Source organism: Cyanistes caeruleus, chromosome 6 (assembly GCF_971803275.1).
Source record: "Cyanistes caeruleus chromosome 6, bCyaCae1.hap1.1, whole genome shotgun sequence".
Lineage (NCBI taxonomy): Eukaryota > Metazoa > Chordata > Aves > Passeriformes > Paridae > Cyanistes > Cyanistes caeruleus.
Window position 1 is genome coordinate 53,610,238 of NC_141706.1, and position 26,669 is coordinate 53,636,906.

The 26,669-nt window shown below is 42.0% G+C and overlaps 1 protein-coding gene across 2 annotated transcripts in view; it reads right to left on the reverse strand.

Annotated features, from left to right (window-relative positions):
- Positions 1–16,811: 16,811 nt before the first annotated feature.
- PRIMA1 (proline rich membrane anchor 1) overlaps positions 16,812–26,669 on the reverse strand; it is a 50,811-nt gene continuing 40,953 nt past the window's right edge. Inside the window, exons 5-6 of one of the 2 annotated variants that reach the window (XR_015288804.1) lie at positions 24,012–24,231; positions 16,812–21,289 (exon numbers count right to left, since the gene is read on the reverse strand). Coding sequence is in view for 1 of the 2 variants with exons in the window: in XM_086895983.1 (XP_086752109.1) it covers positions 21,190–21,289 (100 nt within the window). In the remaining variant the exon portion in view is untranslated. The remainder of the gene's footprint in view (positions 21,290–24,011; positions 24,232–26,669) is intronic. The other variant, XM_086895983.1, reaches the window with a different exon arrangement.

Below are 26,669 nucleotides of genomic sequence, written 5' to 3' on the forward strand. Positions count from 1 at the left end.
CTTCTAAATAGGAATTATGATTTCAGCTCCTTCATCACCACTTCTACTAAGCAAGAATCAAAAGCAATCAAGTCTGAAGGACCATAGGAATCTCAGATTAATACAATCAACCTGACAGTAGGGAGACTTCTTCTTTCTTTGGTATAAAAATAGCAAATAATAATGCCAAGTAGGTATTTTTTATTTTATTTTACTTTTTTTATTGCCACTTTCTTCACACCATTAAATGCTTTGGAAGAAAGATACAGTAACTGCAGCTATTGTGGTTAAACTTTAAATGAATGTACTTGTCAGAATATAAATGAAATCCTGTATCACTTTTCTCATTTTGTTTTGTTTTCCCCATCCTAAATGAAATTACAGAGAATTAAATTTTTGAAGCATGACCGTTGCACAGAGAATTATTCAGCTAAGAGCTGGCCACCTGCAAGAGGTCCTCTTCTCCCTCCCCTTAAGCATGTTATTTATTGTCTCTGTTACTAATTAGGTTTCCTGGCTTAAACTTAGTTTGCAGATGATGGATTTTAAAGATTATTGTAAGGGACAGGACATCAAGGTCAATATTTGAAATTGGCAGAGAAGTAACCTTCAGAGGGCTCATGCTCTGTGATAGCCCAGGACAGGGAGAGACTGTGAGCTGAGTGGACAGTCTTGTTAGTGGCTTTGGTTGGTTTTTTGAAGTTTTTGAGGGGTTTTCTGGGGGTTTTTGGTGGTTTTTTTTCTCCCTTAAATCACAGCATGCAGCAAATAGCACTTCTGGTAGTGACACCATAGTTCTGAAAGTTAAAAGCCTTACTCATTAAAAGCAGCACCTGGTATGTGAAGGGCTTCCCTAGGCATCTGGGAAATGCTTCCAGGGTGGAAAAACAATGCATTTTCTTGCAATCTAAGGGTAAACTGACAAGGAGCACAAGGGAGAGGGAAGCACTATAAGCATTTTAGAAAAACAATGACTGCTTTATTGCTGACTGAGAATTTAGAAAGGAGCTTTGCAGGGCTGAATGGAGAAGAGTCATAATTGGATCCATGGCTAATTCTGCATCAGTGAGGTGCAGTAGCAGCTAATCTTTCATATGTATAAAATGGAAAATTCCACTTCAGTCCAGTTCTGGTGTTAGAACTGCTTTAAGTAGCTATTTTCTTCTCCATTAGACCTAATGACTTCATTTCAGTCTCTTGCAATGTCAGGCACTGCTTGGAGCAAATAGGGCGATTGCAGTCTGGTCCTCCACTGGTTTCATGGTTCAGGGCACCCTCTCAGGAGCAGAGTTTGACCATTTGGCCTATGGGGGCTAGGAATCATAAGAGGAATATTCTCCAAGAATGAGCCCAGGCTGAAAGAGCAACAATTATTTTAGACTACTTGTACTTCGGTGAAGTCTCTGTTTCCGAGAGATCTGAGCTGTTTGTTCAAACAGACTAGACAGTTTTCTTCCCTGACTGATGTGGTGGTGCAAAAATTTTTATTCTTTGACTTTGACTTTACTTTTCCTTTTGACTTGGCAAACTAAGGGGCTCTAACTTCTGATCAGTCCAGAACTGCTCAGGCAGTTGGACTAGATGATCAGTGTAGGTCCTCCAACAGAAGTAATATGTTTTATTGTATTGGATTCTATTCTATTTTATTTTACTCTATTCTAGATCCAGGGTGCCATGTCCAGGGCTGGGAACCTGTGATAATTGTTGCTGGAGGCTGTTTTTTCAGCATCAGCTGCCATCACAAAGATACACAAATTCTTGGCTAGATCTTCAAAGTCTTCTGTAAGACTTCCTATGAAATGCAGGTGGTGGGGCTATAGCCTTAAGAATTTTTCCTAATGAATCTAATAAGTTGTCATAGTTATGAGTCATTAATATACAAAGTTATAGCCAGGATGACAATCTGAAACAACCTTGGAATCACCATTCAGCTGGTTTACAGAATATTCCAGTAACTCATGCAGTACTGATGGAGCAACCCAGGCATTTCAGGGGGTTTTTAGATCCATACTTGCTCGTGATATCTTGGTATTTATCTATGCAAAGTCTCTATTTTTCACACTGAGATTAAATGGAGGGAATCACACATTTCAATCACTCTTACATTAGTAATAATTCAGCTCTCCCCAGCAGGTTGATTAGGTACCCTGGATAAGACAGCTGTAGGATCTGCTGTGACAGGAGAGAGTGACTGCTCAAACACTGCTGTCCATGGAGATGGCTCATTTGGGAAAACGTCGGCAGTGGGTGAGATGGAAAGGATGTGTATGAGAACTTAGAAGCTAATGATGGGACATGCTTCTTGCTACAAGAGAAAGCAGAGGAGTTGGAGTAATTGTTGCTGTTTTTATTCCAAGCCACTACTCTTTATTGGATTAGCCAAGCTAAAATCCCCTCCAAATTAATGCTCAGGAACAAAACATTTGCAATAAAAGAAATAATATTTATGTAATTAAATTTCTTTGTCCTCAGATTATCTGATCTCCTTCGCTGTCACAGAGAGTCATATTTTAAAATTTGTGTACTTTGATACTACATTCAATTCCAGCATATACAGCTTTAAGTTGTCACTGAAGTACTGAAACAACCATTTTATGCTTTTGTGAGGCAGACTAAATAAGGGACTTGTATAGATCTACTCTGTAATATACAAATAGGGGGAAAAAATTGTTTTATCTGTGGCATTCATCGAGATACAGTGATTACATTGCAGCCAAATGACCTTCACGGGAATGCCCTGGGATAGGACGTGGAAGAGAAGTCTGACTTTATCTTCTTGGTCCCAGACTAGCACCAGTCTTAGACAAAGCATCTGTATCTCCATTCCTTTGTCATCCCACAAGGGAGGCAAGACTGACCTCCCTCAGAGCAATTTTATGAAAATGAGGTTTTTATTTGTAAAGCCCTCTGAGAACTGTCAAAGGACCTTGCCCACCCCCTTGTCTCTGTGTAAAGATCTGTGCACAAAAGATGGTTCAAAAGGAATTTGAAGGGCCCAAGAGGTGGAGATCTGAGGTAGCTATGGGGTCTCAATGGGTCAGTGGAGGAAATTCCATGTGAACCAGTAAGCAAAACAAATAAAGCCAAACCAAACATTTGTTTGGCAGTTTTTAGTAGATTTCATTACTTCTAGAGAGGGTATTACCCACTCAACAAACCAATAAATTTTTTAAGACATGATACCTGACTTTGAGGGCTTATCAAATTAAATGTAAAAGCAGATTATCTCACATATCACATGGGGCAGAAGGAATTCAATTTATTGAACCTTTACAGACTGCTTCACATTTTGGAATTCAGAACTGAACTTATAGTCCAGATTGAATCTGACTGTACTTCATGCCAAAAAGACTGATTATAACCTAAGAAGGGCAATCTGATATGTTTTCATAACAACATTTTGTTAGCGTTAATAGGCAGCCAAATGCCAAACAGAAGATTAATTGAAGCAAGTCAGGAAAGAGCTGAAGTTTGGCTGAGAAGTCCTTAATGAGCAAAATACAAATTGTGCATCACTGTCAGTGACCCATAAACATTTCTCTGATGAAATATTTCTTCCTGTTATGAAGAAAAGAGATGTCCTTAAATTTAAACAAAGGGGAAAACTGGGAAAGAAAGGTCTTAGCAATAAAAAGGCAGAAGGAGGAAGCATGACAGGCTGTGGGAATAGTTTACATTTTCTCTAGAGAGATGGTTTTTAGTTCTCGGAACATCTGATGCCTTCAGTGTTTTGTATTACTGAAGTTCTGGATCCTGAGCTACCAGTGGTCATTCATGACATGGTACATGTCTGATCCCTTCAGGGTAATTTGTATGCCTGAAGTACCTCTTTGGTGTATGTAGGACACCTGCCTGTGATGCAGGAGGGGAGCATTAAGTTGCTGCTTCTGCACAAGGGTGTTGTAGCCCATCTTCCTTCTCATGGGTGGTGTGTGCAGTCCCTCTTGTGGGGCAGGGTTTGCTGATTGGGAAAACACTGCTAAAAATCCAAACTACTTCACTTCTTCAAAGGTTTGAAATGCAGTTACCAACCACCTCAAAAGACCAAAAATATTGAACTTTTCAAATATCAGACCAAAATCCAGTGCTATTGTTCAGTAGTCATCAGCAGTGCTAACAGCTTTGGGTTGGGCAATGGAGTGGGTTCAAAGCAGAAGGGATGGCAGAATCCAGACCATAAAAAAAATCCAGTCTGCATTTTTTCTCCAGATATGTAAGAAAATTGGTGTTTTTTTGGGTAAAAAAGTATTGCTGCTTACAAAAGTAGATATTTTAATTTCCTTGCTTTTGATGAGGTATTTTAGTTAAAGGTTAAAGCTTATATAGAATTCCGACCCTGCAGAAAATATTTTCTCCTCAGAGCCAATTTCTACTCAGTTTTCCTCAGCAGAACAACTTCAGACCTTGCATGGCAGAGGAGTAGCACCTGTTAAGCTTCAGTGGCAGTAAGCGATTAGCTTAGCGAAGATGTCACTGGGTATCTTGCTTGCAGGCATGTGTGTAGAGTCACAATTCAGAGACAATCAGTTAAAGTCCAACACAGGCAACTTCTTGATCAATGAAGAAACACACTCAGAAAATTAAATTGCTAAAAGTCAGGCTTGGTCATTTATCTTCTATAGAGCATGATGGAGCAGGAAAAGCAATAGAAAACAAGTTCTCTGTCCTCTGAAGGCCTGCTCCCTGCTCTGTGCCACATTTCCTGCTAAGTGCCCTCTGTGCCAGCTCTTGCAGAGGTGTGAGTCTGCCTTGGAACAACTTGATTACCCAGAAACAGGGGTGGAGATCCTGTGCACTTCAGCTAGGGGAAGCTCTGGGCTGGATGCAAACACTTTCCTCTCCTGATCCTGACAGAGAGGCCAAAGGGACCTTAGATAATGCACCCACTTCTTCTGCCATGACTCAAAGAACTTCCAAGCTTTTAATCTCAGAAACTTCTGGAGGAGAGGAAAGGGGCAGAAATGAATAGACAGAAAAGCTTTTTGAGGTGTGGCATGGTCTCAGGGCTGGAGGCAGTGGCACCCCCTGCAGCCTGCCTGCTCCTCAGCTTCCCCCCCGTTTCTGGGCTGAGGTGCTCGGTGTGGGCTGGCCTCGTGTGCCTGTTGGGAGCGTGGTGTGGAGCAGCCAGCCTGCAGGACAGCTGCTGGTTTCCTTAGAGCCACATAAAGTCAGTGTCCATTGGCTTTGGTGGTGACTGTATGGGCTGGAGAAGAGGGATGATGGATGTGCTCTTCAAGTAAATGAATATTTATAAAATATACAGATGCATGGATTACTTATTGCATGGGAATGGAGTCAGGGCACATAAGGCCCTCCTGCAAATGTGTACCTGCTTGTACTCTGGCATGAAAATGGGGGTGTTACCTTCAGTGATTATTCACTCCATGCCAGCTAAGGTACCTCTGTACGCTGCTGCACATGTCTGCTCTCAGACATGACTTCACTCTGACTTAATGCTTTTCAACACACAGGGCCCCTGGGAACCCATGGAGTACTTTTTGGGAAGCTGTGAAAGCAGATGAAAACAAACAAGCTTGCATATACATGCAGCAATCCTTGTGTTTGGTGGTTCTAGAGGAGGCTTTCTGCAAACAGGACTGACTGGCTACCACCTCCTTTGGGCTGTCTGTTGAGTGTCTGCTGGGGGTCCAGCTTTGTTTGTTGCGTCCACGTCTTATGAGAAGATCATGGCAGAATGGGGATTTACACAACAGTAAATGTCTCCCTGTTTTTTTTTTTTTAAATAAAATTTCAAAAGGAAAGTTCTTTTGGATTGAAACTAATTGTTAAGGGAGGAATAAAGGAAGCTGTTTACAAAGTGTGGGTCATTGGTTCACAAGAGAAGAGAAAATAGAATTTATGTAATAGGTCACATAGGTCACACTGTTCAAACTTCAGACTGTTGCTGTTTAGAGGAAAATTTTATCAGCAATCTGTTTGCAGAAGGGTATCCAGATATTGGGGTTTGTTTGGATAAGAAATGATGAGAAATCTTCTTGCATGAAGAATTAAAGATCCTAAATGAAGAAACAATGTCAGGTCAGAACATCAGCTGCTCAACTAATTAGCTTAATGGATTTGGCTCTCTCTAGAGAAGAAGTGGTTCTGCATCATTTTTCCTTGTGGTTTTTTGCTTGTTTGTCTTACTGTTGTTTGGTTCTTTTTAATTCCACATTTAAACAGTGTTGATTTCAGTCTGGTTTTTCTGATTCTGTGTTGTCTCAATACCTCAAAACTTCTGTAGAACATTTTCATGTACATCAAAAAACCAAGCCCTGCTGACGTTAGACCATAAGACACAGTTTTAGTTTTATGCCCATTTGGGCAGTGGAAGCCTAAGAGGCTTTGCCAATTTTACTGGATATAGTCACACTTTGACCTTTCTTTGCTATGAAACTTATAAATACACTAAAATTTGTTTTTACATCTTCAGGGCAGATAATTTTCTGATTGAAATGCTTCTCTGAGGCATGTTCTTTTTGTTTTATGAACTTTCTCCCCCAGCTAGAAAGAAACATAGAAACCTTCCTGTCCTAACTGGTTTGGACAAGCAAATCAAGAAGGCATGCAGATGTTTAGAGTGGTTACAAGAAAATGTCAGCATATATGTTCTCTTTATCTTTAGGAAAGTTAGGAAAAGATAAACAGCCTTTGAACTGTGTCATCCATTGAAAAAGGAATGTATTTCTTCCAAATGGAAAAAATGCCAAGGGAAAAAGCAGCAAGAAGAGGCAGTAATTTCCACCACAGACTGAATGAATAAGGCAAATAGTCAGGTGATGTCAGAAGAGCAAAACAGGAATCAAGCAATGAAACACAGCAGAGCAGATCAGAAAAGGAGGGCAGTACATCTAGCGCTGCAGTGTGGAGATCCCCTATTTACAGAATATTAATCAGGCAGTGATGGATTTTTAAGGGAAGACTGGGTACTGTGGATAAAGGAGCATTACTGAAGTAATGCAGATAAACTGGCGCCCTGGAACCTGTCTGGAGAAGTGTTCTGTGTTCGCCTAAATAATGGAGATAAGGTAATGAAAAGCTCTGGGATGCTGGAACCATCCTTGGGCTGCAGGCAGAGGGCACAGGGCTGTGCAGGTGCAACCACAGCCACATGGGCAGAGAGAGGGAATAGGGCAGATACTGGCTCAGAACAGCACCACTTTTTTTTCCCTGACAGTTTGGTGAAAGGAGAAAATTGTTTCTTTGCTTTCAATAAAACGGAAGATCCTTAACTCCAGTGGGAGGTGACCTCTTATAAGGTGAAGATCTCAGCTCTTTTCTATGAATGGAGCAGATTTATGGCACTTGCTCTATTTTGAATGAAGTAGCACAATTCTATGGGAGGGAGAGACTGAAGCATGAAATATTAGTGGAGAAAGACTGTGCACTATTTCTGTTCTTTGCTGACAATCAGAAATGGATAAGTTACCCATAAAATACTTCTTTCTTTTATTACCTTAGGGCTTTTGTTGTGAAGGAAAAAATTACTATAAACCATGGTAATATGCATACATGGAGTATATACCTATCTATAAGTCATGTAAAGTGAAAAAGAAAGTCACTCATGATAACAGAATCAACCAATAGAAAATCAAATTATTAAACAAAAGAGAAAAGGGGAATGAAAAGAGACCAAAATTTTTAAGTGTGGTTTCAGTTCTGTTGCCTCAATCATTTGAATTTAGTGACTGAAAATGGAATCAGACAGGTGAATTTTTACCAAGTTTAACCTTTCCTACAACAACCACTGCCAGTAAATGTAAAGTATGTGTTCCCATGGGGAGTTAAGGGGCTCTGTCTGAGCAGTAACATTTGCCTTCAGGGAGGTGGTTGCTACCTATGGAAATAATTAGTGCCCTGGGGAACTTAAAAAAAAAAATAATTTCTGACTCCAACAAATGCTCTCTGTGTGGGCCCTGCATCGATGTCTCCAAAATAGTTGTCTCAGTTTACCTCAACTTTGAGACTCTGTTCGCCAGTGCTGGCTAAGAGGGAGAGCAGTCATGCTCTGACCCATGAGGGCTAATGCAAAGACAGCAAGAGGTGGTTTGTCTGTTACCTTTTTCACCCACATGGTCCAGGGAGAAACTAAGGCTTTGATGTTCCACAGATTTCACAGGATATCTAGAGCTGGGTCTAAAGCCTTCAGGTGCAAGCTAAATCCAGAAAACATTCATGCTTAAAACAAACAAACAAGCAAACCAACCAAAGTTTTCTATTATATGGGATCCATGTAGGCAATGAGCAGAGAAGAAACAAAATGGTTTCATGAGCTGCACTGCTGTGTCTGGAGATGAGTGTCTGGGTACCTGCAGTCCTTTGGAGCCTGCTGTTGTCCACAGGCTCTTGTGCTGCTAGGTAAGGACAGAAGAGCACATCTCTACAGCCTCACACAGGTACCCACAGCCTGTCAGCTGTCATGGGGAGAAGCTCCTATCACAATCCCTAATTCCATGAATTCAGTTTCCCTACAGCTGGCAGTGTCTCCTGAGGCACTGTTGTTTTGTGGGTGCAGGTAGTGTCCATCGCGGTTTATTACAGCAGAGAGAGGTTTTAAGCTTGTGGCTCTTAGCTAAAAATCTGACTTTTTTTGAGTTATTTTGAATGACAGAGATGAAGAATCAGGAAGAAAACTAACACCTTCCTTTACAAGGCTAGTTTCAGATTTCAAAGACCCAGTAAAACAGATTCCCTGGAAGCTGTACTAAGAATGCATAGGCTGGCCTTATGCTTGCCACTCAACATCAGTCCAGAAGGAAGACATGATCTGCACCATGGGCTTCACTAAAACAGGACAGCTTTTCCCTCCAGTGCTATTCCAGAGCTGTGACTTTCTCTAAGGCTGACTACACTCAGCACAAGGGGCTGTGAGACTGAGCCAGAGCAGTAAAGTGGAGAGTGGGATGGGATGCTCATTGCTCAGATCTGTTGAGTCAAATATTCAAATAAAAAAAAATATAAGCATCCACTGAGAAAATAACATTTAATTAGAAGGGAATAAAATGAACATGCAGAATAAAAAGGAGACCAGAGCTGTTGCAGAAAGGAAGTTGAAGCAATCCATCTGAGAATTCTCTGAATGATTATTATTATTAATAACATTGAGCACTTATGTAGCATTTTTTGGGTCAAGTTCATTGCTGTAAATCATCACAACAAATGTGGAATATAGGGTACTCTTCAGCATCCAAATGTCATGTCTAATATATATTAATTTAGTTACCACCACTCTCATATGATAAGGGGGTCAATGCTCTTTGTAATTGAAGGTCTTTCCCCTCTATCCTGCAAATAATAATCTCACCACTTGTGTATCTCCTGCGTCTGCTTCCTGGCATATTAAGTATGGAATAAAATGTACAAAACCTAATATAGAATAACTGCTTCCATCTCCAGTGTAGTTTTAAAATATGTTCATTTATGCAAAAGAATATTTTAGACAAGTATTTTATACTTTGGTTTCAACAAACATTATGTTCCCTACTCCCAGCCCCAGAACTCTGTGTGAAACAGCACTCACTCTCTTTAGTCTGGAAAGCCTGAATATGAACCCACCACTAGCCAAGGTTTTACACCAGCCAGGTCCATGGGAAACCAGGCACTCAAATAAATACACTTAGTGTACCACCCTGTAAAACCCATGAGCCACACAACTCTGCTTCCCCTCCTCAGCTCCTCAGCAGCATCAGCAGGTCCTTAATCATTAGCAGCCATGATCATCTGCTGGGCACTGCACTTTCTGCAACACCTTTGATAGTTAGAATTCCCCTCTCTGATCTAATACCAAGGGTTTGCAGCTTCAGCTGCTGATCTATTTCATTCACACACATTTTTTACAGTCCATTGTCTTAATTCAGTTACAGTTGGAAATTAATACAGGTCAAAGCAAGATTTTACGTAATGATTGTTTTCCAGACACACTCTGGAGACTGATGCATAATCTGACAAGGTATCCTGAGCAGATCTCACCCTGTATAAACAAGTTGTTTGTGTAAGCAGAAGACCAGTTAACAGGTTGAAAAAACAATTGTAAAGCAGCTATTTAAAGGAAAAAAATCTGTTGATGCTACAAATAGCTTGAGAGTTTGAAATGTTTGGGAAAAGGTGGGTTGGCAGCTAGTATATTTTAGATTTTTTTGTCTTAATTTATTTTTATGTTTTTATTTCTTCTGATTAAACACAAGGCAAGGCAGACAAACCCTGAAACCACAAAACCAATCAGAGTGCTGATTGCTTTTAAGCTTTCCTAAGCTGATGGAGTGTCATGTTGCTTCCAGCTGCTCGGTTCCCTTGGAGAAAGGGCACGTGTGTGCAGTGCAGCCCAGGTGACGCTGCCAGACCCCAGCCATCACAAGGGTGGTGTTGGCTCTGTGGGCAGCTCTGGTCATGTCTGTTGACAGCGTGGGACCAGCCAAGTTGGGCAGACGTGCTGCCCTGAGGCGAGCCAGCTCAAAGGCGCTCGCTTCCTCGCTCACGCTTCTGAGGCCTTCCCCCTCATAAGAGAAACTGCCCAAAATAGGAGCAAAAACAGATTGGGAGGGGGTGTCCTGTGGCTGCTGCACTAACCTAAAAAAGAGAAAGGATTGTAGGGAGAGGGGCTTCATGCTTTAATGTATTTGCAACCCTCATTTCCGTGTTCACTTCAGCGATGAAGTAGTGGCCTTGCCGGTTAGCTGGGCTGGGACCTTGGGCTCCTCTCCCTTGTGCTCTCCAGACGCCCCTGAGGTCCCAGTTTGGGTTTCTGTCTCCAGAGTAGCTGAGCCTCGGAGAAGCCATGACCCCACGGCTGCTGGGAAAGCGTGTGCCGTGTGTGTGCTGCTGGCTGGGAGGGAGGGGAAGCGCCGTGGGCTCTTCGGCTCTCCCCCGCAGCCGATGCCGCACCACGTTGTGCAAGTGACCTCGAAGGAATTGTCTGCCCAAGAGATATTGTTTTCAGAGTAACATTCATCTAGGCAGGCCAAACTAAATTGCATCCATGTACACACACACACACACACACACACACAAGGTGTTTTCATCCAATTTCCCAAATTATATACTTCCTAAATTTATATAAACACAATTTGTTTTGTATTAATTAATGGACCGTGTTTTCCAGGATAACTTGCATTTTCTTTACAGGTTTGTATGTATATGCCCAATTTTGGATGGACGGTTTGTGCTCCGATTATTGATTATAGTCACCTAATTTTACATTATTTTTCACTGAGATGGATATCTGACATCCTTGGATTGGATACCACCCGCCCTGCCAGACAGAGTGCTGAGTGCAGCAGCATCTGCCCTCTGAGCATCAGTAAATTCAGACTCTGTGAGCCTTGTCCTGTGTTACAGCAGTTGTCCCTATGTGACCAAAGGGAATGGGGCTGTTCAGCCCCCCCAGGCACAGGGACTCATTTCAGGGTAAGATGGGTTGCCATCTGGAGTTGCTATCTTTCTCCACTGAAAACAAGGTTATGAAGAGCTTAGATATATTAAACACTACACTTTTTAGTTTGGTTAAAATTAGATGAGAGGAATCCTGCTTCAGGTGCTTAGGCTTCATAAGTCACAGGTGTTGAAAATAAACCCTTCTCCCTTATAATAAATGACAATGCACTATTATTGATATTCCTCAAGGTACTGACAGCAGAAGTGGAACCAATTCAGATCACATTGTGCTGCACAGAGAATCTGTCACCATGTTTAGACATCAGCCAGCACAGTAGAAATACCAAATGGGAATTCATCACAAAACTCATTTTGGTAAGTCAAAACTCTTTAGACTCTCTAAGGGAATGTTGAATTTAGAACATCATTCAAATTTATGATAGATTAGTTTCCTGTTTGTACACTAAATAGCATTTCAGAAAAAACCTTTTTTTCCTCCTCAGAAATGATAAATTTTAATTCTAAAATTGCTTGGCTCCATCTGGTATCTTATCAACACAATTCCAGCACAACATTACAGTTACAAAAATAAACTTCTGGTGCTTTTCCCCATGCCTTTTGCTATGGAGTAGTTCTACTGCTTTTATTAGGGCCATTAAAGGTAGCATGTGACCTTGTGGACACCACACGGTCTGATGCTTGAGCTAAGGAATGCTTGATAAACTTTCCTTTTTTTTTTAATTCCTCTGCAATCTTTTTGAATACAGCTTTGGCTCAGAAAGATCATAACCTGAAACCAGTGAATCTATTAAATACAGCTGAATACTGAGTTAGGAGACCTGAATTAATATTTCAGGTGATGAGGCATGAGAAAAAAACCCCAAAGAAACCAAAAAACAGCACTGCCAAATCAGTCATTTCTCAATTTGGGCCCGTTCCTACATTCCCATACAGCCTCAGTAACATCAGATATGCACCTTCAGCACATAAAAAAAATTGGGGAAAATGATAAACCCAGAGATATTTCTGACTCCTTCCTACCCTCACTCCATAATTTTCCAAAGAAGAATCAAATTATAACTATTTTGCCTCAGTGACTGGGGCAGGGAGAAAAGCTTTCTTCAAAAGATGTCCTGAACAGTTTATGCTGCATTTTCTTGGAAAATTTCAGATAGTTGCTGCTCATTTCTAGACAGGCAGTGTGTGTGTGTGTGTGTGCCTCTGTGCAGGAGGCAGGGAGCTGTAGATTTGTACCTTCGTCCGTGGTCATTCATCTGAGGGATTTCTCATGCTGAGGGTCTCTACCTGCATGTACGGCCAGCATCACCTGTTTCAATGTGAGATAATACTATGAGTGGAAAGCATTTCTGTTTTATTTCTGCTAAGTGTTTTTTATATTCTACTAAGGTCTGTCTCTACCAAGATATCCAAAGTTGAGAGCAGCAAACTTCCTTGCTGAGAAAAACTCAAAACTAATTTTGAACTGAATTTACAATGGTTTTATCTTCCAAAAGTATAGTTTTAAAAAATAAATGAGCTGAACTGATTTTATTTAGCTCTACCCCTGACTTTATTCAAATATATTGACTGGCTCTTGAACAAGAACTGATTGAAATTCAGTATCTTAATTTTAGTTGGAATGGTAGAGATGGAGCAACCTCACCTAAGAGAGGCATTTCAGTGGGCTTATTTATCCAGGATAAATGGCCTCTGAAGAAGGGAACCATGAGTTTCCAGAAGCTTGTAACTGGTGATGGAAGCATTGATCTTGTCAAATTTAATCCCAACTCCAAATACCCAAGGAATTAGAGATTCTCAATAAAACTGTCAGAAGTTACTGCTAAGTTTTGTTATAATATTTTCTTTCCCCAATATCATTCTTGAAATAACAGGACTGTTCTGCAACTCCTGGACAAATGCAAAGGTCAGCTTGAAGCAGACTGTTAGCATGGAAAATTTCAGCACAAACTGTTCACGCCTTCGTAGGTTATGAGTACTCTAGACACTGGGTCTTCAAATAGAATGACTCAAGGAAAATTACTGCTGTATCTGTCATCCACGTGTACTGTAAGTACTTTGTGGGCTTTTAGCATCCAAACTTGGTCCTGCATAATATTTAAAATGAAGATGGGATATGTGTGATACTTTCCTGGGAAGTTTTACAGGTGAGTTTTCTCCTCCAGAGGTTTTCTGAGGGTCCATTGCAGGAACACCAGAGACAAGCAGCCTCTAAAAGAAGACTTTTACTTGATGATTCCTGATGCTTTCATCACCCGCATCTAAAAGTTACCAGAGGAATGACTTTGAGCAATCCAGATCTGTGTCTGTCAAAGCTGTCTTGTCTGCCAGCCAGATGGTCAACAGGTGAGGGTGACCTGCCGCTTCCAGAGCAACTTCCTGGCGACAAGACAAATGGCATTTCTTCCCCTGGATCCAGAGGTCACATGAGACAATGCATTTAAAGTAAGCAAGGCTCTGAGACATCCTTGTTTGAAATTCCACCCGTAATTCTTGTGTTACTGTTAATATTATTATTATACCCAGGATTTGACATGACTAAGCTATCACCCAAGCAGCCAATATCTCCATTTGTGGGCACAGAGCTATGCATCTTGTGGTTATCCTGCAGGGATTTGACTGCTGATGGCCAGGACAGGCAGGGTGGTGATGCTGGGCAAGGGACTGTGCAGAGCCTTGCTGTGCATGAAATAGGCACAGTGAGGGGCTTCTTGCTCTCCAGTTTCTCCCTGTCACCTCTGAGTGGGCCATGGGTCCAGACAGGACTTTTTTCTGCTGTGGGTTCAGTGCCAGGACCTTGACACAAGGCGATGATTTCAGCTACCCCAGTGTGGCTGAGAGCGGGCAGGGGCACCTGGCTTTCATAAGAAGCTGCTTATGAAAATGCTCCCATTTTGCTCCTGAATGCCTGCCTGCCTTTCAGCTACCTCTGGAGAGGTGAGCAGATGGGTGATCAGGTGCATTTATATTTTAATCCCTTGTTAAAAGGAACACACAGGTTTTGAAATGTTCTGTTTAAGCAAATGGCTGCAAATAAGGTGTGAAGCCCCCAGCCAGGATATGCCCCTCACTCTGCCCTTAGTACTTCTCTCACCCTCATGGTACCTCCTGCACGGCCGCCTCCTCTCCCCCCCTTTATTTTTTTAATTTTCCAGTAGGCATATCAATTAGATGAGAGCTTTTCCTTTTAAACATTGGGATTTTCACTCGGCCTGCTAAGGCTGTCAGGTCTCGTTTGCTGCTGAACAGTTCATGCTTTGGTGCTGGACAATGCATGAATGTTTAAATTGCCTGAAATGTCTAATTGAATTATCCTCAAATTACAAATCAAAATAGGGGAGGCTGTCTCTGGCTCACAGGCTCATTCACTGGGATGTGTCTGCCATGCTGCTGCTTTTCTTTATGTTTTCTTTTCTGCTTCCGACTAGGCCTGTGTTAAATGAAACTTAAATACCGAAGGCATTTCTGTTTGCGTGTGCAGGGGGAAGTGATGCCGAACGTAAAGGGAAATTTATTCACGTTCTGGCTCCGAGTTCTTTTTGTGCTGCACAAAAAATGAATTCATGAAATTTATATCAACGCATAGGAAAGGAAAACAGCCAGCTGCTATTTACAAAGAAAATTCTCTTTCAGCCACAGTGATATATGATATCAAATACTTTCAGGCAGATATATATAAATACCATTTAACTATTTTTTTATGAGAGGCCACAGATTAAGGAAACAAACTTCCATAAGAAAGATTTGATATATCTAGCCAGCACACATGATAAAATCAGCTTCCTAAAGCCTTGCCATAATACACAAAGGAGAAATTTAAACCCACAGGATTTTCTTTTCTAAGTTCTTAGGGGAAGCAGAGCTGTGTCTCCATGCATCACGTCTGCCCTGTCCTGCGCCCTCCCCAGCACCCCTGGAGGGTGCTCAGGATTTTAATCAGTGCAATAGTGCTTCCTTTCATGGATGTAATACTTTCTATAGAATTTAATAATACACAATACAGGGCGTTTAACTACTACATCCAGACTCGGTTGTTTTGTTACTGAACATGAACTTGTCCAATGACTGCCTGAAACAAGGGCTCAGAGTGGGTGCTGGTGCTGCACACTGTGTCCAGCACTTGCACCACCCCTTCTCTCCCCAGAAGATACCCCTTGAGAGACTGCACACTTCATCAAGGCATGGTGCCTGCCCCTGTGGCCCCCAGGACATCCCAGGTGCTCTGTGTTTGCTGCTCAGGTGAGCAGTGCCAGGGCTCACAGCACTGCCTGGGGCTCACCCCCAGACGGGCTGGGCTGGCAGGACACTCACTCTAACCAGGACAATTGCCAGCCCCCATGCAGATATCAAGCTGTGCCATGGTGCAAGACAGAAGCAGCAGGACAAGAGTTTAAATGTTGCAGCAAGTTACTTGTTACCCATAGAAACTGACCTCTATCTCGCTAGAACCTCCTTTCTGGCAGTTGTGGAGAGAGATGTTTTCCTCGAGCCTCTCTTTATCCAAACTAAGCATTCCCATCTCCTTCAGTTGCTCCTCATAAGATTTGTGCTTCAGACCTTTCATGTTCCTGCCATGCTAGATGCCTGTTGTTGCTCTGTCTTATTTAAGATTGATTTCCAAACTGGGACATGAAATAATTCCTAAGGTACCAACAAAAACTGTTAGGTAATAATGTCTTGGGAAGTGAAGACAACCAAAACGCTTCTCTATTTAAATAAAATCCTCCCATCTCATAGCAGGTGTTAGCTGACCTCGTGCAGGTACCTGGCAGTCGCTAGGGAATTGCTTCAGCCTCCTCCTCTGGCTGGGGAAGGAGGAGCCCTGCAGTGAAGGAGGAGTGCAGGCTGTGGCAGACCCTTGGCTTCAGAGGGCCTCACAGGGGCTGAGCTCTTCACCTCTGTCTGGTAAAGGCACAGAACTGGGAGTGGGGAATCCCAGCCAAAGGATGTAGGTATAGCTACGGTGTGTCAGTGCCCATCTGCTGAAGGGCTGGTCCATAAACTGCTTTTGTTCTTGAGTGGAAAAGGAGGGTGAAACCCATCCAGGGAGTTAGAATATAAATGGTGAACATTATCTCTTGCACCAAAATACATAAAGAAATGTAGTGTTATATGAAAGATGAAGAAATCACTCTAAAACTAGACTCTGAAACTTCCAGCCCCTCAGCATAAGAGAAAGGGTTTCATGAGCTTTGTGGGGGCTGTAGGAATGCAGGAGTGTAATGCCTTTGTTTATGCACCACCAGCAGTGCACATATCTGGGACAAGAGCTGCAGGGTTAGGTGAGACAGAACCAGGATCTGTCTGGACACATGCACAAGCAGCAGCCACGAACTTCAAGCAAGTCTGATAAATTTGGGTAATAAGAGAAGTGCCTGGAGAGGCAGTACAGGCATTCCCCCATTCAATGCTCTCAGCTATACAACCAACAGGACACAGCAAAGTTTTTACAAGTACATTTTTATTTAAAATAAAAATTAATTATGGTGCCTTTTTAAAATAGGGTACTGCACAATCTGTATATGCAACACAGTTTTTGGTACAGAACATACTTATTGAGCAATATCCTTAAATACTAAATATACATTAATGGCTTGTTTGAGAAACATGACAACATTAACTCTGATATTTTTTTTCTCTTTAGTCATTTAACCACTGATACAGATTTTCTATAAACAATATTCGTTTTCATCTGTACATGTGGTACACAGTCAAGAAGGCAGATCTTAGAATATTTACATTCATGCATTGATTTAAACACACTATTTTGCAGTTTAAAATAATATATTTTTGTTGTACAGGTGCAGGAAGTATTGTAAATACATATCTACCATAGGCCTGATTCTCCATTGCTCAGCTTCTATGGTCATGACCTGGTTGGAGCAGGGCGCCCATACTTTCTCCACGTGCTGTGACCACATGGCATGCAAGACTGGACAATTAGGTCTCTGTATAGATATATATCAGTATATTTATATTCTATACTTCTTAGAACTTTCCCCTTTCTTTCCATGTCTGTTTTTGCAGCATCTGTCCAAGGTAGAAATGCTTCCCTGGGCACACCGCTGTGTAAGGTGTGGGACAGGAAGGGCAGCAGGGCTGGGGCTTCAGCTCCACTTTCCTGTCTTGTGAGGAATGAGGAAACTCAACACTTTGCAGCTCAGGCCCTTAAGCTGCACTCCCTGCTAGTGGTGATCCTTGAGAAGAGATTTGGAGCTGCTGCTCTCCCTCAGACTGAGGGCAGCAGTTTGCTGAGTTTGTCTGGTGGTGGCCAGAGCACAGCAAGTACCTTCTGTGTAGAAACCGGCCACCTTCACGCCTGCTAGGGACCTATTTTGTGAATGGAGCTAGGCAGGTCCTTTCTACCCCTGATATTTTAGTGGCTAAAAAGGAACCCAAAATGTTTGTAAAAGCTGCAGTTGCAAGAGCTGGGTTGCCAGTTCCCCAGATCCAGGATCACTGCTTCATGAAGCGCTTATGTATGTGGCCTATTCCTTTCCCTTTGTATTTAATTATAGTACAATAAGGAAGCACAGAAGCCTCTCTTACATAACCTTTGTGAGAGGTCTGTAGAGTGTTAAACACAACCTTAAACCCCATGAGCAGCCTCAGAAATCACTCCTCAGTGACATGCCCTGTCTAGCCTCCCTTTTCTGAAGGCTTACATCTGATTCCAGCATACTTTTCCAAGCGCCTTTCCCAAGATCACTTTGGTGCAATGTAGTCAACTGTACTTGGGCAGGAATCTAAAGGCAAAACCACCCCATGCAAGATTTCCCACCTTTCCCTGCTACACTGTGATGTGAGGGCTGAGAGCAAAGGGTCTGGGCAATCAGAAGAGCAGCTCTCAGCCTGTCTGCAGCTGCCTTTCTGTGGCCAACACGCTATAAAATCACATGAGGAATGTTTGCTCAAGAGCTAGTATGGCAATTATGTGCCTGATACATTTATCAGCATGTTGCATGTAATGATCATGTATATCACCTAGCAAATAAGCTGCATGTATTTCTCTCAAAATACTGCCACAGAGCTGGTACCTACTTTGCCTTGATTATGCAGATGGGTAAACTGAGGCACAGAGAGGCAAAATGACTTGCTAGTAAACAGCAGATCAGTGGCAGAGTTGGAAATGGATCCTAGGTGGCATGTGCTGTGTCTTGCAATGCCCTGCCTCTCCTCTCTCCATGAAGTTTTTAAAGTTTATGTTCTCCTGAAGAACATAAAGTTTATGTTCTCTCTTCATGGGCCGTGGGCAGGGTTTGCTTGTGGTTGTGTCATGCACCGGGATCTTCTCTAGTGAGGTCATTTTACCACTGATGTTACTGAAAATCAGACAGTGTTTTGTGACCATCTCTTTTTACTCTTTTTTTGCAAAAACAGACATTTTGATGGACATAATGACCTACAAATCCCTTTTGCAATTTTGACTTTACAGAACATGCCTTTAAAGCTGTATTAGGAAACAAATAAAATTGACGAACTTTAGGAAAAAGTGCTAATCCTGAGCCCATATTATGCTAAACTTATCTGCATTCATACTTTATACTCTCAGATAAACATGCAACCAGTCTCAAACTATGCCACGTTTCCACATTTAGGCTGAAACAACTGGAGTAAAAAAAGAAAGGCAAACATAGGTAACTACACCAAAATAAATGTTATAGCTTAAAAATATTCTAGAAATATACTTGCAGTATTTTTATTATAGTATTTTGGGGCTAAGTGCTTTAGGCAATCAACATTTGGGATACTATACTCAGATTGTAAATTCTGTCATTTTAATCCCACTTTGGATCTAAGAATATATCACTGTGTCTTGTGCAACACACAACATTAATGTGGCTAGGAATGATCATACTCATGGGAAAAGGGTTACTTGCCTCCTTTCACTTTTGCAATTGCATTCACTTCCCAAGAAAGTCTAGCTTTAAAAAATACTTTTATGCAGTTAAACTTCTACATAGTGATGGCAGACTAAAAAGCTAAATGAATAACTACATAAATTTCTCAAGAGCAATATATAGCAGCATTTAATTTTATAATTGAAAAGGTACTTATATTTACATATACCCTATAGTTTGACAGGTAATAGAAGACTGCAGATGGGCCTGAGCTGAGACTGCTGATTTGAACATTCCAGAGCTTTTTTTTTGGGAAGATCTGCAGAATGTCTTTCTCTACCATCACATCAAACATCCCAGGAATAGATTACCCACAGGCCAGAATGGGCTCAAAATCAAGGTCAGATTTCTGCAGTTCAGGCACATCCTTATATAAAACTGAAAGTATTGGTGTGTTGCAGTACTGAGGGACAACACGGCTGGGGGGCAGCCAGGTCCCAGAGCGAGACTGCTCGGTGCCTGGGAGTTACCCACAGACTTGGAGACAGAGTGGTACCAAAGCTTTATGTCCAGACCAGAAGCCAGGGAGCAAATTTGTCTTTGACTGCATCACTACTTTCAGCACAGAGGTAAATGGAGATACACATGTGGAGATGTGACACAAAGGAAAGTTTTCAGGAGGTAGGGAAAGACCAGCATCTCAACTAGTCTCATCACCTCTATCCTAAGGGCTACTTACTGAGTCTGACCTGAGATCCTCCGTGAAATGAATTTGGGTAGATTCAGCTTTGTTTTATCTTTTGCTTTATCTTTCTGCAATCCATGTCATGGAAAGTACACTGAACTGTATGCTGAACTCAGCACCACTGTCAGCCTCAGCTCAGGAGAGGCAGAGACTGAGGTAATGTGGGCACAACCAGCTACCAGACCCCCAAGAGCGGTCCTACAAGCCAGACCTGCAATGTCCTCAGTGCATCAGCTCAGGAGACTCACCACTTTCAGGCAATAACACTAACCAGTGAACGAAGAGAATTTCAGAGGGCTGCTAGTCCTTTCAACACGATCCTGCCCAAACACTCACACCAAGATATAAACAGTATCTTTCCTGTAGGAGTTTCCCTGGGGAATCAGTGAGATGCAAACACAGAGAAACATGAAATCTCACAAAGGAACATTTTTAAAGATAAAATAAAAGCGTGGTGCAAAAATGGAGGCTGATTATGAAGTAGTAATCTTTAAAGCACATCTTGATAACATCTCTTTCAATAGCAATGTTAATGGCTAAAATCTTACATTTTTATTTCTTCTGCCTGAAAACCTTCAGCCATGAAAACTGCATAGTCACCAGACCACACATAAATTTCCTGGGATAAGTCACAAGTTCAGGCCAATTTTGCTTGATTGCTTAACAAAAACCTTTGTTCCCATTTTAATAACAAAATAGTCAGATTAAAAAGAATGCAGCATCATCGTATGAAACCGCACGGGCTGGCGAAGCACATAGGCAACACCTCTCACCATTTAGAGGGCAGTCTCCTCCCATTTAAAGGGAGACACCTCCCTCTCACCCATCTGTGATAAACTACTGCCACTCTGGCAGATCACCCTCTCCTCAAAAGATCCTACTTCAGAAGCTTTTTTGTGGACACTTAATTCAAACGTAAAAAGTAGAGGAAGAGAGGAAGAAGAAGCGGGAGGCATCGCAACATCGCTTTCATGGGATGCAGCATGCAATGCTTATGCCTGTGTGAGGCCTTTTCTCTGGGCAGCCCAGGTGGGTGGGTTTATCCTCCCTTGGAGCAGCAGCAAGCCTGGAGAGCAGCCTGATTTTCTCTTCTGGATCACTGATGCGTGCGCTGTTTCTGAAATGAAGTCCTTGGCCACCGAGCTCCCTTGGTTGCCTCATTTCACCCACCTTGCATACTCCGTGTGTGTGCTTTGAGAGTTCACCACCTCCTGCGCCTTGGCGGGGTCTCGGGGATTATACAACCGCATTGTTATCAACTGTTTTGTTGTTCTGGGAGGAGGTCATTGCATATTCGGACCGACTGGTTCCGTTCTCTTCTTTTCTCATTGGTTTCCTTGGGTGACCCAGGTTCGGTGATGCACAGGCAGGGTAGGGAGAGAAGAAAGAACAGAGATCAACATCTTCCTTGTCAATACAGATCGAAAATGAGGACATGCAAGGTACATAATAATTCTGAATTTCTCCTGTCTATTTTTCTCTTTCTGAACACAGGCCAAAGCAGCAGCTAATTTTGTCAATAATCATATTGACACCTGGAAGGTGACAGGGCTTATCCCAAGGTGTCATGATGTGCTACTGGTGTCTCCATGCTAATCTGTTAATGGATACATGAGATGAAGGCTGCTGGAAAGAATGTCCTCCATCACCACCTTCATCTCTGCAACAAGGCTGGCTGCTGGGCTGGGCTCTGCCTTGGGGCACTCAGGACCTTTCTCCTCGAAGTGTCCTATCATTCAAACTGGGATGATGACCAGGTGTGTCCACCAAGGCCTTAGCTCCCTCAGCAGTCATCACCACCATGTTCAGTCACTAGGACTCATCTGACCAGCGCAGGTATGTACACCTGTGGTGATCTCCCCAGACAATCTCCACAGCTAGTGGAGAAAAACAGGTACTTATGAAACATGGTTCAGAACAGCTTAAAGTGGAAACCCAAAATATGTCAGATGTTTTGTGCCCAAGGCATTTGTGTTTCCCTGCACTGGTCTGTAAAGGCAGGCTAGTTAGCGAGCCCAGATACAGGTGTCTGTGTTCTAGGTTTCTGAGTTAGTGACTGAAATGTGGTGCCTGCTGTGACCTACCAGACTTCCAGCACCATCACCTTCTTGTTTTGTTTAGTGGCCACTCATACTATTTGGTAATAAACTCCAGGATCACATGTTAATTGTGAGACAATTCTGGAAATTCTCAACAAGTGCAGAAAACTACCAGACATCTGTACATCACAGAACAAAATCATTTATTTAGGATTTTATAGTTACTCTGAAAAGGGAGACCTGAGCTTAAGTCCTGTAACAGACCATGTTCTATCTTGTAGCCTCCCCCCACAACTTCCCTTCTCAAAAGTGGCTTAACTTGAAGCTCTAAACATAGTAGGAGGAAAAAAGCTTTGTGCTTTCCACACAGATATTTCAGACGAGTCTCTGGAGTTTAAGGTGTTGATGAGAGCAAAAAGAGGAGCAGATACATGTATTACAAGTCAGTCTGTGCTGTTGTTCTTCTCAATGTTTAACAAGACAAACAGCAATTAATAAAAAATGGTTAGTGATATTTATTTTCAGCATAGTATTAATGAAAGATTTATGGGGAGTGATCACAAGCAGGTAAATTTGTTTGTTTGCAATTTCAACAAAAATACTTCTGCTTGTGATTTTTTTGTGCCTCTCTACCTGTTAAGAGTTAAAGCTTGTTAATATCAGTCATTATTCCAGCTATTAGACAACAGAAATGCAAGGGAAATAGAGACTAAGAGTTAAGGAGACTAAGAGGTTTGATGAACTGTTTTTCAGTGCTCAACATGCAGTGCCTGTCTGCATCTGACATGAGGTCGTGTGGGTCTTTCTTCTGTGACACTGAAAGCACACATCCACCATGCCATATCCTTGACAGGAAGAATGGAAAAACTGATGGCAATGCTTATTTTTTATTTCAGGGCAGGAAAGATGGTGTAATTGTCTAAACATTTCTGCTGCTTTCAAAAATTCTTTTGTTTTTCTTCTCTCCCAGTACCAAACCTATCAATAGTTAAAAAATGAGGACATTTTGGCCACTTTTACTTGCTGTTTTTCTCCTATTTACCCCTTTTTTATTTGGTCTCCTATGTTTCTGCACCTCTCCAGTTCCATTTTCTTTCCCTGTCTAGACTTCCTCTTCTTTATGTTAAAAAATGTCTTCCTCTCATTTTTATCGACATTTTTACATTTTCTAGTAGTGATTTTAAGATGCACTGCTTCAGTTGTCCTGAAATTTGCACTTTCCCCTCCCCAGGCTGGTGTCCCAGCACAGACCTGGGTGGATTGGAGGCTCTCCTCTGATGGTGAGATCTCTGCAGACCCTGCTAGACAGGCTGCCAGGGATATCACACCACTGGAATTTGCATGCAGTGGAAGAGTTTTTTCTCAGGTCCTGCAAATAGGGGAATTGAGACTTTATCAAGGTTCTGCTTCTGCCTTATCAATTGCTCAGGGCTAGTGCTAGCAAAACAGAGCAGTAATTTTTTTAGTCTCAATGAAAAGACTATTGTCAGATGCAAAAGTTCAGGCTTGGAGCCTGCTCCGTTTTACTCCTTCTCTCAATTTGTTCCCAAATACACAACAGGCAGGGATTTGGGGTCAGACTTGCCCCAGTTATACCATTTAAATCACTGGCTTGGCACACTGGTATGTACTTGTCACTGTGGTTAAATTGGCCGATGTATTTAGATGTACAAGCTCATTTTGGCTTGTGAATTTTCAAGTGTCCTCTTGCAGTAGGGCATTGGCTCTCTGTGTGCCACTAGCTCTGTGCCACTAACCCTTTTACTCCAATTTTTGTTGACTGTTGAGATCCAAGCATGCAAATTTTCTTCTTGCACACCAAAGGGAACCCTTTTATCCTATTTTCTGCCTTATAAGCCAAATTGTGCATGATCTTCCAAAGTGTAATACTCCAAGCCCCCTTTCAGATGATAAGCTGAAATGAAGCATTTCCATTCCAGGTTTGCTCTTTGATTAGAGGGATGTTCCAAATTAGTGAGGAAATTAGTAGGGAACTATTCATATCTGTGACATACTCACTTGGTGGCAGGCGAAACAGGCTTTTCACTAATAAGCGGTTTGCATTGTTTTACAGTATAATTTGCAATATATTGTTTAGCAAACAAATTGGGTCTTCATGCCAAACATCTGTGAATGAAACTCTGGCCATGCAACTCTGTACAGCTTAGCACACGCCTGAAATGATGCCTCAGAGTCCATAATGACCTCTCCACCATGCATGCATTAACTTGCGCGAGCCCTAAAATCAAGAAAGCATCAAACAGCTGTTTAATAGCGTGTTTCATACATCAAGCTAAACTTTCAGATGAGGTTCTGATCACATTATATATCTTATTTATCAAAGAATTTCGTATTGGCTCATTATATTGGCTTGTACCAATCCTCTGCAGAGTCCTGGGTAAAGGTCAATGTACTGATGCACATTCAAACACAATTTTCAAGTTCTACGTTTAGAAATTTTTTTAGATGAAGCATTGTTTTTGGTCCTTTATCATGCCTAGCCACAAAACTTAGTTGGTATATTTGACAAAACCTTCCTTGGCAGCTTTGGCTACTGTGTAAGTTTGGCATAGACCTACTCCTTGTAAGGCAATTATGTGGTAGAGTACTAGGAGAGGGCTTCACCTCGTGTCCCATTTGTACATGCTTCAGAAAATCTCTGTCTGTGACTACCCAGACAAAATCAAATAAAACCAGAGAAGACTATTCATTTAATCATGACTTTATCATGCCTCATTATAGGCTTAATAAATCTTTAAGAAGAGTAAGATCACTCTGACATAGGAACACAAGTTTTATCCAGAAGAGTAAACTGCAAGGTTGTTTAAAATTCCCAGTGCAATCCACATCTCATACACTTCTGGGTGCTTCATGCTTGAAGGGATGAGAGTTTAGAATAAGATCTGTCCTCAAAAAACAACCTGAGTGTTGCAAACCTGTTTCTACTACCTCCATTGCAATGTCTCTGCTGAGTACCAGTGCATCAAGTCCAGCATCTGGGAAGGCTGGGTTCCAAGGAAATCCAATCAAGCTAGGAAGGGGTGACCTTGGGCTGGCAGCAGAGACATGACAAGATCTCAAATTTACCTCCTTCTGGGGTTCCCATACCTGCCTCAGCACTGCCAGGAGACACCTGTCTCCACTTGGGGATTTGCTGTCCTGGACTATTCTCTGGGGAAATACATATCCTATTTCTTCACAAACAGGAATAGTCAGTCTTCTTTTCAGGTATAGTTAGAGGAGGAAAGACTGTTTTTTTGGTATGAATTGTTGACCAGTACTCAGAAGTTCAAAGTGAGATTTCACCTCTTGCTGAGCAGTGCTTAAAAATTGTAAATTGTAAAAGCCAACTGCAAAAATCTATATATATATATTCACACATGCACTGTATGGGTATCAGTATCAACTGACAGAGATTTTACCAAAGGTGAAAGCTATGAGGCATTTCCTACTGTCTTTGCACAATTGTATCTGTGCCACTGCACAGGGTGCCCATGCCAAAAATCCCTTTGTGTTTTCAGTTCCTCTCCAGAAGGTGCTTTTAGTAGCATGTAAAGAGCTTGTCTCTCTCCTCATTGCTATTTCACTCCTGAACAAAGTTCTCTGGGCAGCTCCACTTGTCAGCCCCATTTCTGGTGCTGGCATGTTGAGTGTGTGCCTGCTGATCCCTGGGGCAAAGTGGCTGAAGGGAGAAGGCAAATCAGAGAGCTGTTTCACTGCCATGTGCAGTGATCTCAAAACTCTTCTCCATAACAATATTTCATTAGCTATCAACACAAAGAAGATAATGATTTTCAATAAAATTGGGTCTCATACAACACATCCATTTGCTTTGTAGGATCAGTCTATCCTCGGGACATATAAATAGAAATACGCAGAAATATCCACAGAAACATCCAGGCTACCTATATACCAGTAGAGATCAAGTTGCAGTGGCATCTTTCTGGGTTATAAAAAGTTGCCCAAGAATCAGAGTAGATATCTGTGTAGTTTATTTACACTCAGCTTCATCTCCAGGGCTAGGATGCTAGCAGTACCTGTGGCAGCTCTGCTGAGAGCTCTAGGCTAGACTTCACTGCTGGAAGCCCAGACAAGATGATGTGTGGGCTACAGTCACACTTCAAATACATCCTTATTTAGCAGACAGGAATGGAAGAATAAATTTTGTCGTGTTATTCAATTACTAGACCATCACTCTGTATAATCTGAATGTTTATAAGAACATAAAGAACATGAATGGAGGCTGTTTGCATCTCAGTACTGGAGGCATTCACCAAACAACTACTTGATTCATGCTGGCCATCAGAGGGGAATCACTTTCCATGAGAGCAGGTGGTGGGACATGAGAAGTTGCTTTCTAAGACTGGTTTGTGAACAGGATTCCTATTAGAGGAGCTCAGTGCACTGACAGCAGTTGCTTTCAGGGACACAGCCATTCAATTTTTGTGCAGCCACACACAACCAGCCTTGCTGGCCAGACTGGTGTTATGGCTCAGACATATGGGGCTCATGTTGGAGGAGGACACTTCTCTGAAAATCTTCAGAATCATGAAGGAGTCACATTCTAACTTCTACCTCTCACTGTCTCAGAGAGAGAAGAAAAAAACCAGTCTGGATATATTTTATTTGACAATGTAAAGACAGAAGTCAAAGAAGAAACCCTAATGATGAAAATTC